At 38.6% G+C, this 17,999-nt stretch overlaps 1 protein-coding gene across 2 annotated transcripts in view; it reads left to right on the top strand.

Moving 5' to 3' along the window:
• The window catches only part of LOC129437097 (uncharacterized), a 524,696-nt gene that overhangs the window by 498,928 nt on the left and 7,769 nt on the right, over positions 1-17,999 (top strand). Inside the window, exon 4 of one of the 2 annotated variants that reach the window (XM_073862487.1) lies at positions 4,232-5,639. The exons of the other annotated variant lie outside the window; for it this stretch is intronic. Coding sequence (XP_073718588.1) covers positions 4,232-5,639 — 1,408 coding nt within the window. The remainder of the gene's footprint in view (positions 1-4,231; positions 5,640-17,999) is intronic. 2 annotated transcript variants of the gene reach the window in all.

The following is a 17,999-nucleotide window of genomic DNA, read 5'->3' as shown; positions in this document are numbered from 1 at the left end:
CATATTAATTCTGAATGTTAACCGTCATTAACTTCCACGAACTTATTAACGTTAAGCATCTAGAATCATCAATATACACAGTGATTTTGGCAGTATTACTGTATTTATATAATGCAGCGCACCCAGCGACTGAATAACAAACTATGTGCATATTTTTACAGAAGTATATTCATGTTATATCTAAACAGTCAGTGGATGGTTTAGGGAAACGCTATAGCACAGTCAGAAGAGTCATTAAATTAAATGCGCTGTTTCTCCCTGCCGCTCACTCAACAGAGAAAAGGCAGAGAAAGACTATCCCAAAGTGTTTCTTGTTTTCTTGCAGTTTAGAATGAGTCAAACAGGGCTGTTCTAGATTTTATTTCTTTCTCTTCTGCTCTTGTAAGCTCCGCTATGTGCTCGTGCAGTGAGCGCTCTCTTAAGTTGTCCATGTGCAGCACCTCTCCCCCAGTTGAGTTACACCTTTTGGTTCCGATAACATCACAGTATTATTTTGTAAACTTACTTTTAAGAATCTATTTTTGTAAATTTCTGAATCAATTCAGAATCGTCCCACGTCCGAAACGCGATTCATCGAAGAATCAATTTTTTGTCCCACCCCTAATTAACTCTCTCACCGCCAGCGTTTTTTAAAAAAAGTTGCCAGCCAGCGCCAGCGTTTTTCGTGATTTTCACAAAAGTTTAATGCCTTCCAGAAAATGTTAGTCTTTGAATATATAAACATACAATGTACCAGGTGGGGGAGCAGACCCTCTGCTTTCAAAAAAAAAAAAAAAGGTTCATCATACCTTCAGTAGTTCCTTTGTAATCAGCTTTTGAATATGGGTAGGTTTCTGCAAAAACACCACATTTTGAGCAAAAAGCAGAGATAAATCCATTTTTGTGACAGACTTTTCATAGAGATCCCATTCAGAGTGATCTTTAAAACAGACACGGACATGCAGCAGCTTGCCATAGGGCAATACTTCCGGGTTTAAAAAGTTGCGGAAGGGCCACCTGGTGGATAATAGCGGTATTGCTGAAAGACGGAAATACTCGTCATTGGCGTGGAAGCGTTTTCTCTTAATTGACGAGTTTTCTCTTAATTGACGAGATATCTCGTCAATGGCGGGGAAAGAGTTAATGGGTGGTTTCCCAGACAGGGATTAGACTAGTCCTAGACTAAAATAAATACAAGAGCTGTTCAAACTGAAAACAACTTGCAATGACACATCTTATAGCTATGGTCTACGATTTCAAAATTGTTAATTATTAATAACCTCGTTTAGATGTTGGTTATGGTTCTACAGTAAAATCGTAACAAAATGAAGAGAAAAAAGAATGAAAAAAATCCATTCACTATATTTGGTGTATAGCAGCAGAGAAGTTTACCAATACATTGGTCAACTGCTCTCATCCAATCCCCGCTCCACTTGAAACTCCACCTTGCGCTCGCGTCTCCACCTTATCGCACCCCGCCCCCTTCTGCAACCATGAAATTTGTGACAGTGTAGGGTAGCTAGCAAAGTAGCAACAGCTCACAAATGTAGAAAAAAAACGACAGCAGCAAGCAGCCCCTGCTTGTCCCTACAGTAAAGGTCGGTAGAAAGAGAGAGTCTGTAGAGGAAAGAGCAGAGATAAAAAATGTGAAGAACGCCGGAATATAGGGTCCGCCATTGACCGCTGAAAACCGACACTGACAAGGCGGACTTTTTGTTGAGCGGGTTAGCATTTATTTATACTTTTATGGTGTGAGGTGTTACATAAATATCTTAAGGATGACAGCATGCTCATGCTGCCGGTCGGCATTGGAATGTTAGCCGTTTAGCATCGCCTATTATGGGTCAAAGTGATTATATTTCTTGAAGTGCTTGAATATATTTCAAGGAACAGTATGTAAGAAATTTATATCAATTAATCATAAAATGGCCGATATGTCACTATACATTAAGAAATCATTTTCATTTCAAATACTTATATCACTGACAACAGTGGTCTGGCCAGGATATTGTCATTTAAAAAGTGGAGTTGAAGCCCTCAACTGATGTTTATGTTGTCATTTTATGTATTGGCCACCAGTTGTGTGATTGCAGTACCAGTTTTAGCCACAAGTTTTTTGATTGCAATACCAGTTTTGGCCACAATCCTACATACTGTTCCTTTCAATATGCCTAGCGGGTTTCTGTTTGAGCCGATCGGAATTTGAACAAGATGCGCTGTGTGCTGTTACAACAATTACTTATAACCTTAGAAATACTAACTAATAATTATTGTGCAATTAATGTGCACTAGGTAGCACTTTTGGCTAGGGCTGCTCGGTTATGGGAAAAATCATAATCCCGATTATTTTGATAAAAATCTTAATCTCGATTATTTAACACGATTACTTAAATGACTGTAAAGACATGCATTTATACATGGGCTTGACATTAACTTTTTTGCTCACCAGCCAAAGTAGCTAGTTGTTTTCCAAAGTTACTAGCCACTCAGCATTTTCACAGGCCACAATTTTGTTGCTGGTAAAATACATTTGATATGATTAAACTTGACTTTGGCATCCTAAAATGACTTTAATTTGAGCAAATTTACTTAGTTTAGCTAAATTAGATGCATATTGAATTTCAAATGCAGTCTGACCAACCAAATTAGGACAACATTAGCTGGTATATACCAGGTATATCAGTATAGATCATATCATATATTTAGGTGCATAAAAACTGTACTCAACTGTAGTCAAGAAATGTACATGAATTTTACTTTCAACTTTTGTTTATGCAGATTGTATTTTATATGCTTGATCATGTTTTCTGTTAAAAGTGATTTAAGACTTTTAATGACAACTGTCGAGAGGGCATTATTGTTGCCCAAAGTAGCTTACATTAAAATGATGCGCGAACCTCTCAGCTGGCGGGTTTCATTTGATTTCGTGTTCATTCAGGAATGCGCTGAATTTCTCTCCGCTCTTGCCCTGAGAATGTGCACGCAACATATATCTCTCCAATCACTTCCATGCAATTGTTATATCTTTCCCGAAGTGTGTATGCGCTCAGACTGCGTCCTCTTGTGCATTCGCAAATCCATCACCTCTCGCGCGCTCTCTGGAAGGTGGCGCTTCGGTCCGCAACGCTCCGCTGAATGCGCGCGCGTCTCCACAAACGGTCGCAGCCGAAATATACCCGCATTTGGCGGATGTTAATGTCAAGCCCTGCATACATTTAATGCATTGTTTAGTGTTGCTGCAGAAGGCTACACGTGTCAAAGCAGTAGTGTTTAAGTGCCAGCAGAACGCGATTCACATTTTAAACACGATCGCTTGAAATGCATATAACTTTACAAACATAAACATGATTATTACCTGGTGACCTGACTTTAAACAGATGACTGAGCGCGCAGCTCTCTGCACGGAGAGCGGCGCCACGATCCAGCTGATATTTTAAAGTGAGGGATAGTTTGTCTCCGCTCCCTTGAAAAGCATAAAACTGAACAAATACATGAGGATTTCTACTTTGTGTGCGAGGCGCAGCTGCTTATGACGCGTCGGATTAATGACTCAAAACGAAATAACATAAATGCGGCACACTAATCGATCTCCCTCGATTATATTGTTTTTGCAATCGAAATGTGCAAAAATTGAAATTGAATAACGATTAATTGCACAGCCCTACTTTTGGCCAGGGGAAATAAGGCTCAGGAGGGGAAACGTATGCCAAATGTTGTTGTGAAAGTAAATGACGTCAATCAGTCATAATTGTAAGTGTTCATTCCTTCAAGGCTTTGTGTTCACTGCTTTCAGCTAAATCTCTGTAAATCTTGGTAAATCTCTGTTCTGATGTTTACTACTGGTGATCACAGCTTGACTGAGTGACGTTGTTCAAGTCGTTTCCCGGTGGGAGGGATCAGTTTTTAGTAAGGCATGTTTGTTAAAACTAGTTATATTTTATAATTAAACTAAGGCCTAGTCCTGACTTAAGCTAATCCCTGTCTGGGAAACCACCCCTATATGTTTTGTAATTGATTACTAGTTATATTGTTATTATTTTAATAAAATATTAACAAAAATAATAAAATTCCTGCATATGTTTACAAATTTTAGTTTATTTGATGTGCAATGACCCAGCTGTAATAACAGGACTGACACCTGTCTTCTGTCTATATGTGTGTATCTAGAAAAAGATACAGAATCTCAATTCTTCATCCTTCTTTGTGTAAATAAGAGTAAAAAGACAATTTAATTGTTTCTTGTTTCTTTCAGATGTGGAGAGTGATTCATGTTTGAATATAGAAATAACGTCCTCAACATCAAAAGAGCGACTGACAGCACAAACTCTTTCCTGCATCACCTGTGGAAAGACATTCAGCTCACAGAGATATTTAGAGAGACATGAGAGAAAACACACAGAAAAGAAACACTTCACCAGATCTGAGATCAGCTTTACTACCTTACAAGAGAAGAAACTTCATTCAGAAGACCACAGAGAGAAGAAGAAGAAGCAGTTTCACTGTGAGCAGTGTGGGAGGATTTGTGTCTCTTCCTCTCAACTAAAGGTTCACATGAGGATACACAGCGGTGAAAAGCCTTTCAACTGCAATGAATGTGGAAAATACTTCAAAACCAAACACACTCTTAAAAATCATCAGAGACTTCACACAGGAGAAAAACCTTACGAGTGTCCTCACTGTGAGAAGAGATTTAGCTGTAAACATAAACTGAAGACTCATGTGCTTTTACACACCAATGAGAGACCGTATCAGTGCAGTGAATGTGACAAAACCTTTAGGGATTCAAGTTCATTAAAAAAACACCAGAATATTCACTTTAAAGAGAAACTATATCAGTGTTCATACTGTGATAAACGTTTCTGCCATAAATATAATCTGATGGTCCATCAGAGAGTTCACACAGGAGAAAAACCTTACAAATGCTCTCAGTGTGACAAGACTTTTTCTCAGTCAGGTCACTTCAAAGAACATCAGAGGGTTCACACTGGAGAGAAACCTTACGTCTGTGCTCAATGTGGAAAGAGCTTCACTCATTCATCTCAATTCAGAGATCATCAGAGACTTCATACTGGAGAGAAACTTCATCACTGTAGTGTCTGTGGGAAGAGTTTCTCTAATTTATCTAAATTCAGAGTTCATCAAAGAGTTCATACGGGAGAGAAACCTTATCACTGTAGTGTCTGTGGGAAGAGTTTTAGTGTAAAGTATACCTTAATAAGTCACATGAGAATTCATACAGGTGAAAAACCTTTCAAATGCTCTCAGTGTGACATGATGTTTGCTTATTCATGTCACTTAAAAGTCCATCAGAGAGTTCACACTGGAGAGAAACCTTATTACTGTAGTGTCTGTGGAAAGAGCTTCTCTTGGTTATCTCAATTAAGAGATCATCAAACAGTTCATTCTAGAAAGAAACAACATCAATGTAGTGTCTGTGGAAAGAGCTTCTCTTGGTTATCTCAATTCAGAGTTCATCAAAGAGTTCATACTGGAGAGAAACCTCATCACTGTAGTGTCTGTGGGAAGAGTTTTAGTGTAAAGGATACCTTACTAAGGCACCAGAGAGTTCATACAGGTGAAAAACCTTACAAATGCTCTCAGTGTGACAAGACGTTTGCTTATTCAAGTCACTTCAGAGTCCATCAGAGAGTTCACACTGGACAGAACCTTTAACTCTTTCCCCGCCAGCGTTTTAAAAAAAGTTGCCATTTTTCATGATTTTCACAAAATTTGAATGTCTTCCAGAAAACATACAATATATCAAATAAAGAAATAGACCTTCTGCTTTCAAACCAAAAAGACGTTTCAGCCTACCTCCATTAGTTATCTTTTATCACCTCTGAAATATGGGTAGTTTTTTTCAAAAACACCTAATTTTGAGCAAAAAGCTGAGATAATTGCATTTTCAGAATGGATAGCATGTCTCACCAACAAGCTGTTGACTAAAATCAAGTGTGTTAGATAAGGAGACATCTATAACTTTCTGGAAGGCAGTACTTGAGGACCAGGATTGGGAAACACTGCCCTAGGGCAATATTTGGCCCTGTCCCAAATGGCACACTTCGTGTGCACTTCTCGTGGCCTTCTCGCTTAGTCTATGAGTCCGTAGGGTGTCCCATCTGTCATTTTTACGTTTTGAAGTTTTGCCCCCTTGATGCGGTCTTCAGCGAAGCCCGCACTGCAGCAGGCTTCGCGCACTTTACCAACCCAGAAGTCCTTGTGAAAGGGCAATCAGACGACGGAAGGGAGTAGTTCACACTGACGTGCAACTTCTCTATCTATTTCCGGTGTGATGCTCGAGTCTCCCAAAATACGACTCCGGTGTACCCACGTGGACTCGCATCAAGGGTCCCTAAAGTCTGTACTACGTGATGTCATCAAAATGTGGACTCTGAGGAGGACCACAAGTTCGGAGTGTGCCTTTTGGGACAGGGCCCTTCTGAGTTGTATATTTTGCGGAAGAGCACTCGGAGCCTGCAGCTACATACCACCGCCCAGAGACCCGCATTCTCAGACCCCCCGTTTTTTGAGACAGTGCCCCCTGCTGTTTGGAAGATTGTATAACACCCTTATCCAAATGACATTGAAATAAATCAATAAATATTTGCGTTCCCTGCTTAATGCATGTGCCTAAAAACTCTCTGTATTCTCTGACCTTTTGCATTTCACATAGGTGTCCATATAAATTAATACATCAACTAATTAATTTAAAAAAAAAACATTGCATACATGACAATAATAGAAACAATCAAATTGACAAACATGTTTGGGCCTACTTCAGGAAAAAGAAAACTACAAATAAACTCCACTTCATTCTTGAAGTTCAGTTGAGTTTTAGATTTACAGACCAGAGCTTTGAGGTATTGAAAAAGAATAGCACACTGCTGCTCACTGGCCATGCAGACAGGCACACGTGGCTTTAGTGGGGACCACTTTGATGGTAATCAAAATCACTGCAGCATTTGTGACATTATGGAATTTCTGGAAGTGAATTCCCCCTTTGAATTGTTATATCTATCTTTAAAAGAAAGAGATTCAAATTTTAAGAGAACCCCACAGAGTCCATACAAGGAACCCAACAAAAGCCCAAATGACACATTCTAGCTGACATATTAATACCATAGGTTGGTTAGTAAATAGTGTAGGCATAATTTGATCATTAGTCAATTGTATGAGTTGTAAATAGCTGGCAAACAAATTTATATCACAGTTAAATATATATTGATTCATTTTAATAGTTACTTTTCTAAGAACTCATAAGTCTACATACATTTTATAAAGTAAAATAATTACTCCTGCATTAATTAATTCAATTGATAGTTTTAGGAGAAAAGGTCCGGTAATTATAAAAGGTCAAAGGGAATCTGATTAAATAATTAATGATTACATTCTTTGATATTAACACACTTTGGGGTGGTTTCGCGAACAGGGATTAGTTTAAGACAGGACTAGGCCTTAGTTTAATTAGAAAATATAACTAGTTTGATCAAACATGCCTTATTAAAAACATTAGCCTACTTGTGTACATTTTGAGGCCAAGCAATGGACACTGATGTGTTTTCAGTTTGGGCAGCTCTTATATTTATTTTAGTCTAAGACTAGTCTAATCCCTGTCCGGGAAACCCCCCATTAATGTATTTAATTGGTCTACTTTAATGTCAACTAATTTTAATCAAATTTTTACAATGGCTTGTCTACAAAAAGTCCTAGGTTAAAAGCTAACGTTAGCTAGCTATGTTATTTAGCTCTAAATATTATCGGCGAAAAAAGGCTAAAAACATAACTGCTCAAATTGTGTTACAATCTATCTTTACAAATATTAAATGTACTATTGTATCGATGGGCTAAGGTAGTTTGATTAAAAATCAATTCGAATGAGTATGATTCGCTTAATAAAACTGAGGGTGCGCTGTCTCGAAGGGCGGGGGGTTTGAGGGTGTGGGTCTCTGGGTGGGGGTCTGTGGCTGCAGGCTCCGAGTTATTATTGTATTATTGTGCCACAATTCAAAGTTTTGAAAGCATTTCAGTCAAAAATGTATGTTTTTAAAGCAAGTATCTGTAGTAGGTTCATAAAGATATCGTCTACTTTAAACATTTTCTTGAAGTATGTGGAGATCGAAGCTCCAGATAATCAGCAGGCGCGCAGGTGCCTCACCTCGTCCAGTCTTGCTGAAAATCACAGCTGGCTGTGACGTCAATGTAGTTTAAACTGTGGATAAAATTCATTTCGGGTAAGTTGACTGGTAAAAAAGTCATCTCTTTACAAATGTACAGAAGTATCTTTTACTCATTCACAGAATATATCTGGCTAAACATTATTTAACCAAATTAGATATAGATAAAATGTAGCTTTTGCAAGCAGAAACCAGAGACAGTTGTTCATTTTATTTTGTCCTCGTGTATCTCTTTTCTGGCAAAATGTACATTTTATTATTGACTATGTTGAAGAAAGTTTTACTTTACAGTGGAAAGATGTTCTTTTAGGTATAACTGATAAACAGACCCACACTTATTTGAACATTTTTTATGGCAAAATTTCACATTCACAAGTGTAAAATGTCAGGAAAAAAACATGTTTTATTGCTTTTAAAAATGAAGTAAAGAGTTGATTTGATATCGCCTTTGAGGGGCCGACATACATTCAAATAAATACCTGGTTGTATATGGTCATGATGTTCTTTAAAAGTCTTATTTCAAGGTTTAACAGCTAAACAAAACATCTCACAAATGTTGCAATTTGGTCTGGTTTTGTTTTCGTAGTGAACAGACGTGCTTAATGTTTTTACTATTTAAAGAAATTTGGTATTTTACATAATTGTTTTGCTAAATCCATTGTAAAGCAGTGAGCGTCTTGTCTCTCCAGTACAGCAGGTGGCGCTGCAGCTCTTTAGTCCGCAGATAAACTCACTAAAGAAAGAAAGAAAGAGCGCGCGTGTAATGTGTTTGTGAATCCTCAGTGTTTTTCTCTCTTGCGTGTTTCATTGAGTGTAAACAGAGTCTTGTCTCTGTGTATTTTATTGTTGAGAAGATGAGATGTGCTGTGCTGTAAAGGAGTAGGAACTGATCTGTCCATGCTGGATGTATTGATGATTTCATCACAGAAATCTCTCAGCTGAAGAAAGAGGTGGCGTTACTGGAGACAAAGCTGAGGTCAAGAGGAGATATAGCAATGAATCGAGAGGTTTGTTCAGCTTAAACATCATTTACCTGAAACAGACAACATCAAATCATTTCTGATCTTACTGTCTGTGTGTGTTGTGTTGTCAGGATGTGGATTGTTGTGAATCTTCAGTGTATGTGACTGATGATGGGAGTCTGGATTCAGTGTGGATGAGCAGAGATCAGAGCCGCACACCACAGACACTGCTGGACTCTAAACTCTCTGAAGAGAAATCCAGACACACACAGAACTCCGATCTCAGTCTGACTTTACTCTGTTATACTGAGTCAAAGCCCACAGACACTCAGGACACTACAGTGTGTGACAGTAAACAGAGCTTACAGGAGGATCAAACCTCCACAGAGTCTCTGGATTCTGTCTGTAACGCTGGAGAACAGCAGCAGATCCTGAAGACCAAACTGAAGATGTGTTCAGTTAAACTCATCGACTGCACGAACCTCATGATGATTAAAACTGAACCCACAGAAATGAAAACTGAACCCACAGAAATGAAAACCGAACCCACAGAAATCAAAACTGAACCCACAGAAATCAAAACTGAACCCACAGAAATCAAAACTGAACCCACAGAAATCAAAACTGAACCCACAGAAGAGGAAGATTGCACTGAGGAAGATGATGATTTTATTCCATCAGGTATGTCTCCTTAATTATTGTTGTGTTTTTAACTGTCATGTGAGGACCTTTTTTGGGGTTTCAGCCACAAATTCACTAATTAAAAAAACAAAAAGTGTAAGTACTAAAATGTTAAAGGATATCTTTAATACTTATTAAGGAATAGGCATGTAGGCTTAAAGGGTTAGTTCACCCCAAAATCACTTACTCCTGTGTCGTCCTTAACCCCCTAGTGCTCCGATTGTTTTCAGAACACATTTTTAGATATTTTTGATTAAATTCAGGAGGCTTCTGTCTGTCCCATTCTGTCTGACTTTAGTTAGTTTTACAGTCCTTTCCTAAAGGACATCGGCAAAAAGGTCCATTAGTCGTTCAATAATAATATTATGAAGTGACGAGAACACTTTTGTAGAGACGAACTGTGCTCTTTTGAGACACCATAAATATGAGCTAAAACTATAAATTGAATTAATTAATGCAGGAGTAATTATTTTACTTTATAAAATTTATGTAGACTTATGAGTTCTTAGAAAAGTAACTATTAAAATGAATCAATATAAATTTAACTGTGATATAAATTTGTTTGCCAGCTATTTACAACTCATACAATTGACTAATGATCAAATTTACTATGCCTACACTATTTACTAACCAACCTATGGTATTAATATGTCAGCTAGAATGTGTCATTTGGCCTTTTGTTGGGTTCCTTGTATGGACTCTGTGGGGTTCTCTTAAAATTTGAATCTCTTTCTCGCCTGAAAAGTCCGCTCCCCTTCTCACTCTCATAATGGGAGAGGGAGGGTGTTACTGCGCCGAGTCGAAGTACTCCCAGAAGTGCTATTACGCCATAAAATATAGTTACTCTTTTAAATCCGCTTAGAAAAGCGCTACGTTTTATTTTGTACCACCAAACTTGCTCGTATAACTACTCGTCTTAAATAGGAAAAACGTTGATGTGTTTTTCACTTCTAACTTTATCTCTAAATGGTACCATTGAATGAATGGGGCTAAGCTAAATGCTATCGAAGCGTCGCAGCGCGCTCCAGCGCTAACGTGCACACACACAGATGATAGAGGGATGTATCAACAATTCTTAGTTAAGGTAATAACATAGTTTAATATTGAAAATGAGTAGACTATTCCTTTAAGCTAATCCCTGTCTGGAAAACCAGCCCTATATGTTTTGTCATTGATCACTATATTGTTATTATTAGGGGTCAAGCCCCGAAGGGGCGTAGAACCCTATTGTTATTGTTAGTTTTCTTATTATTATTATTATTAGGGGTCAAGCCCCGAAGGGGCGTAGAACCCTATTGTATTTGTTAGTTTTCTTTTTATAATAATTATTAGGGGTCAAGCCCCGAAGGGGCGTAGAACCCTATTGTTATTGTTAGTTTTCTTATTATTATTATTATTATATATTATTCTTCTTCTTGTTCTTCCGCCATTAAAGTCAATGGCAGCCCATAGAACCGTACATAGGAAAGTTATGAAATTTGGCACACATGTAGAGGACGGTCTTAGATGTTACTATAGCAACATTGGTGTGTCTGACTCAAACCCTCTAGCGCCACCAACAGTCCAAAAATCCACTTATGTTCATGCTCATAACTTCTGACCCGTAAGTCCTAGAAACTAAATTCCTGTTTCTTCTGAATCCTTGGCTCATGATGATTCAATTGCATACGTTTATGTCATTTGTGTCATGCAGATCTTTCCGCCATTTTGATTTTTCCGTAAAACCTACTTTTTCGAACTCCTCCTAGACCGTCCGTCCGATTTGCATGTCCTTTGGTATATAGCATCTAGAGACACCCCAGACAAAAAGTTATCAAAAGCTTTTTGATAGAACAATGCGTTCTCGTATAAATTGACAACATATATGGCGGCGAGCACGCAAAAACGGACGTGAGGCCATATCTTCGCAAAACTTTATTGTATCGACACGAAACTTGGTATATGTCATTACAGTCATGACCTGAGGGTGCCTGCAACGTTTCGTCACAGCGCCACCTAGTGGTCACGAGATTCGAAAAATGCATATTTTCGCTTATAACTACTTCAAACTTGAGTCTAAAATCATGAAGGTGGTCTTGTTAGATTCCTTGAGGCATGCCGAGTCAAACGATACCAAACGGTTTTCGGTCGGCCATTTTGGGTGTCGGCCATTTTGAATTTTCTCATTAAGTTCAGTATTTCACAAACCGAATGGCGTATGGTTACAAAATTTGGCATGGTTCATGGGTGACATGTTCTGAGCGCACCTATAAATCTTTAGGATGGCGCCACCTAGTGGTCAGGATATGTAAATAAATTGTTTAAAATCTTTATATCATTTGATTAAATTGCCACACTGACATAAGACTTCACTCTATTGATTCCTTGGCTCATGCCGAGTCCGACTGTACCAAATATGTCTGAGTCAAACGTACTTCCTGTCGGCCATTTTGAATTATATTGAACACCTACTTTTTCGAACTCCTCCTAGAGCGCTCGTGTGATTGGCTTGATTTTTGGTATGCATCATCTAGAGACACTCTAGACAAAAAGTTATCAAAAGCTTTTCGGTAGACCTATTCGTTGTCGTATAACGCATCAAAGAATGTGAGGGCGAGCACGCCAAAATGTGTTTGAGCCTGTATCTTCGCAAAACTTTTGCGTATTAATATGAGACTTGGTAAATGTCATAACAGTGATGACCTGAGGGTGCATGCACCATTTCGTCACACTGCCCCCTACTGGTCATGAGATATAAAATATGTCTATTTTTGCTTATAACTACTGCAAACTTGAATGTAAAATTATGAGACTAGTCTTTTTAGATTTCGTGAGGCATGCCGAGTCAAACGATACCAAATGGTTTTTGGTCGGCCATTTTGTGTGTCGGCCATTTTGAATTTTTTCTTTAAATTGAAGTATTTCAGAAACACAATTGCGTATTGTTATGAAACTTGGTATGGTTCATCAGCAACATGTTCTGGGAGGACTTGTAAACTTTTCGGCGCCCCCTAGTGGTCAAAAGATTTGAAGCTATATCTCTTCATCTCTTTATCGTATTAACACCAAATTTGGTGGGTGTCATCACAATCAAGACCTGAGTCACAATTTATTGTTTGGTCAGTGCCCCCTAGTGGTCAAGTCATTTAAGGCTATATCTCCATATCGCTTTATTGTATTTACACTAAATTTGGTATGTGTCATCACAGTCATGACCTGAGGTACCATCTATTGTTTCGGCACAGCGCCACCTGGTGGTCTCAAGATACAAAAAATTGCTATTTTTTCATAAAACTAATGCAAACTTAGATCTTAAATCATGACAGTCATCACGTATGAATCATTTTTTGCCATGTTTGGCTTGACCCCGGCATTGCTGCTTGCAGCTATATTTATTATTAGTTATTCTTCTTCCGCCATTGCGGTCTATGGCAGCCCATAGAACCGTACGTAGGAAAGTTATGAAATTTGGCACACTGATAAAGGACAGTCCAATGTGTCCCCACAGCAAATTTGGAGTCTCTATGTCTAACCCACTAGCGCCACCAACAGTCCAAAGTTGCACTTATGTTTTTGCTTATAACTTCTGATCCGTAAGTCCTAGAAACATAATTCTTACTTCCTCTGATTCCTTGGCTCAAGACGATTCGATTGGACCCTATGTCGTTATTTTCAGTCATAAAAATTGTTCCGCCATTTTGAATTATTCATAAAACCTACTTTTTCGAACTCGTCCTAGGGCTTTTCTCCGATTGCCACGAAAATTGGTATGTATCATCTTGAGACACTCATGGCAAAAAGTTATCAAAATAATTTCGATACAGCAATCCGTTGTCGTATACCGCCTTAACAAATTTTACGTAGAGCGCAAAAAAACAGATTTTAGGCTGTATCTTCGTCAAACTTAGGCCTATTGACACGACACTTGGTACTTCTGATGCCAGTCAGGAACCGAGGGTGCATGCACAGTTTCGTTGCAGCGCCACCTAGTGGCCAGAGAAATGTTTTATACACCTATAACTTTGGCTCCGATTGACGTATTTTCACAGGACTTGTTTCTTTGGAGTTCTGAATAGTTGCCGAGTCCAACGATACCAAACATGCCAGATTTCGCCTTACGGTTAACCCTGGGCAGCAAAATAGCGCTTAAAAAACACGCGTGAATATCTCCGCGAGCGTTATTCCGATCGTCTCGAAAACACCATAGGAAGAAACTAACCTTACCTTCTGAACAAAAAGTTCTATTGGCGTTATATTAAAATTTTCATCAGAAATTGCCGAAAATTGCAAAAAACGAAAAATTACATTCAAATTTTGTGTTTTTTACACATAAATGGTTGTAACTTCGTAACGAAAATATATTTTTTCACCAGATTTGCTACGCTGATGCATGAGCACATTCTGAGGCAACACAAAAAAAATTGTGTGCTTGCACCACTAGATGGCCTTATAATTGAACAAAACCTTTGATAACAAGCCAGCCTTATGGTCATACAACTGTTTCTTAACTAAACTAAAGTGTATTGTCATAAAACTAGCTAGATGTAACACAATCATGACCTGATGTTGCATGCACAATTTTTTCATTGCGCCACCTACTGGTTTTGAGATAGAATATAGTATTTTTGCCTAAAACTACTGCAACAACACATCTAAAACCATGAGTCATCATGGATTATTCCTTTCATGGCTTTGACTATAATCACTGGTGGTTGCCAATTTACTCCCTAGCAACCATTGAGAATACCTTATCGACCGTTTTTGCAAAAGCTATATCTCAGCATCAAAACATCGTAGAGACACGGGGATGGTCTCTTTTGAGTTATTAAACTTGTTGTAACATGATGTGACCCATGTTTTGCCACTGCAAACACCACTCACATGTCCTTCAGTGCTCTAATGTTTCATGACTGTCAATAACAGAAGGACGATTGTAGTAGACAAGAACTTAGATTATTTTTGTTGATAACTTTTTTGTGTTTTCATCTAAAATTATTAGGTTTACTTAGGTTCTTCAATCTGTTTATCCAATCTCAATTTTACATCCTTTTGTACCCTTTTCGGCTTGACCCCGGCATTGCTGCTTGCAGCTATATTTATAATAATTATTAGGGGTCAAGCCCCGAAGGGGCGTAGAACCCTATTGTTATTGTTAGTTTTCTTATTATTATTATTATTCATCCTTGTTCTTCCGCCATTGAAGTCAATGGCAGCCCATAGAACCGTACATAGGAAAGTTATAAAATTTGGCACACATGTAGAGGACAGTCTTAGAAGTTACTATAGCAACATTGGTGTGTCTAACTCAAACCCTCTAGCGCCACCAACAGTCCAAAAATCCACTCATGTTCATGCTCATAACTTCTGACCCGTAAGACCTAGAAACTAAATTCTTGTTTCCTCTGAATCCTTGGCTCATGATGATTCAATTGCACACATTGATTTCATTTGTGTCATGCACATCTTTCCGCCATTTTGAATTTTCCGTAAAACCTACTTTTTCGAACTCCTCCTAGAGCGTTTGTCCGATTTGCATGTCCTTTGGTATCTAGCATCTAGAGACACCCCAGACAAAAAGTTATCAAAAGCTTTTTGATAGACCAATGCGTTCTCGTATACCGTGACAACATATACGGCGGCGAGCACGCCAAAACGGACGTGAGGCCGTATCTTCGCCAATCTTTGGTGTATCGACACGAAACTTGGTATATGTCATTACAGTCTTGACCTGAGGGTGCCTGCAACGTTTCGTCACAGCGCCACCTAATGGTCACGAGATTCGAAAAATGCCTATTTTCGCTTATAACTACTTCAAACTTGAGTCTAAAATCATGAAGGTGGTCTTGTTAGATTCCTTGAGGCATGCCGAGTCAAACGATACCAAACGGTTTTCGGTCGGCCATTTTGGGTGTCGGCCATTTTGAATTTTCTCATTAAGTTCAGTATTTCACAAACAGAATGGCGTATCGCTACGAAATTTGGCATTGTTCATCAGTGACATGTTCTGAGCGCACCTATAAATCTTTAGGACGACGCCACCTAGTGGTCAGGATATGTAAAGAAATTGTTTAAAATCTTTATATCATTTGATTAAATTGCCACACAGACATGAGACTTCACTCTATTGATTCCTTGGCTCGTGCTGAGTCCGACTGTACCAAATATGTCCGAATCAAACCTACTTCCTGTCGGCCATTTTGAATTATATTGAACACCTACTTTTTCGAACTCCTCCTAGAGCGCTCGTGTGATTGGCTTGATTTTTAGTATGCATCATCTAGAGACACTCCAGACAAAAAGTTATCAAAAGCTTTTCGGTTGACCTTTCCGTTGTCGTATCACGCATCAATGAATGCGAGGGCGAGCACGCCAAAATGTGTTTGAGCCTGTATCTTCGCAAAACTTTTGCGTATTAATATGAGACTTGGTATATGTCATAACAGTGATGACCTGAGGGTGCATGCACCATTTCGTCACACTGCCCCCTACTGGTCACGAGATATAAAACATGTCTATTTTTGCTTATAACTACTGCAAACTTGAATGTAAAATTATGAGACTGGTCTTGTTAGATTTCTTGAGGCATACCGAGTCAAACGATACCAAATGGTTTTTGGTCGGCCATTTTGTGTGTCAGCCATTTTGAATTTTTTCTTTAAGTTCAAGTATTTCAGAAACACAATTGCGTATTGTTATGAAACTTGGTATGGTTCATCAGCAACATGTTCTGGGAGGACTTGTAAACTTTTCGGTGCCCCCTAGTGGTCAAGAGATTTGAAGCTATATCTCTGCATCTCTTTATCGTATTTACACCAAATTTGGAGGGTGTCATCACAATCAAGGCTTGAGTTACAATTTATTGTTTGGTCAGTGCCCCCTAGTGGTCAAGTCATTTAAGGCTATATCTCCGTATCGCTTTATTGTATTTACACTAAATTTGGTATGTGTCATCACAGTCATGCCCTGAGGCACCATCTATTGTTTCAGCAGAGCGCCACCTAGTGGTCTCAAGATTAGAAAAAAATTCAATTTTTTTCATAAAACTAATGCAAACTTAGATCTTAAATCATGACAGTCATCACGTATGAATCATTTTTTGCCATGTTTGGCTTGACCCCGGTATCGCTGCTTGCAGCTATATTTATTATTAGTTATTCTTCTTCCGCCATTGCGGTCTATGGCAGCCCATAGAACCGTACGTAGGAAAGTTATGAAATTTGGCACACTGATAAAGGACAGTCCAATGTGTCCCCACAGCAAATTTGGAGTCTCTATGTCTAACCCACTAGCGCCACCAACAGTCCAAAGTTGCACTTATGTTTTTGCTTATAACTTCTGATCCGTAAGCCATAGAAACAAAATTCTTACTTCCTCTGATTCCTTGGCTCAAGACGATTCGATTGGACCCTATGTCGTTATTTTCCGTCATAAAAATTGTTCCGCCATTTTGAATTATTCGTAAAACCTACTTTTTCGAACTCGTCCTAGGGCTTTTCTCCGATTGCCACGAAAATTGGTATGTATCATCTTGAGACACTCATGGCAAAAAGTTATCAAAATAATTTCGATACAGCAATCCGTTGTCGTATACCGCCTTAACAAATTTTACGTAGAGCGCAAAAAAACAGATTTTAGGCTGTATCTTCGTCAAACTTAGGCCTATTGACACGACACTTGGTACTTCTGATGCCAGTCAGGAACCGAGGGTGCATGCACAGTTTCGTTGCAGCGCCACCTAGTGGCCAGAGAAATGTTTTATACACCTATAACTTTGGCTCCGATTGACGTATTTTCACAGGACTTGTTTCTTTGGAGTTCTGAATAGTTGCCGAGTCCAACGATACCAAACATGCCAGATTTCGCCTTACGGTTAACCCTGGGCAGCAAAATAGCGCTTAAAAAACACGCGTGAATATCTCCGCGAGCGTTATTCCGATCGTCTCGAAAACACCATAGGAAGAAACTAACCTTACCTTCTGAACAAAAAGTTCTATTGGCGTTATATTAAAATTTTCATCAGAAATTGCCGAAAATTGCAAAAAACGAAAAATTACATTCAAATTTTGTGTTTTTTACACATAAATGGTTGTAACTTCGTAACGAAAATATATTTTTTCACCAGATTTGCTACGCTGATGCATGAGCACATTCTGAGGCAACACAAAAAAAATTGTGTGCTTGCACCACTAGATGGCCTTATAATTGAACAAAACCTTTGATAACA

The sequence above is a fragment of the Misgurnus anguillicaudatus genome, chromosome 24 (assembly GCF_027580225.2).
Source record: "Misgurnus anguillicaudatus chromosome 24, ASM2758022v2, whole genome shotgun sequence".
In the NCBI taxonomy this organism is placed as follows: domain Eukaryota; kingdom Metazoa; phylum Chordata; class Actinopteri; order Cypriniformes; family Cobitidae; genus Misgurnus; species Misgurnus anguillicaudatus.
The sequence above is the reverse complement of the archived record's forward strand: the minus strand, read 5'-3'. Positions and strand labels throughout refer to the sequence as shown.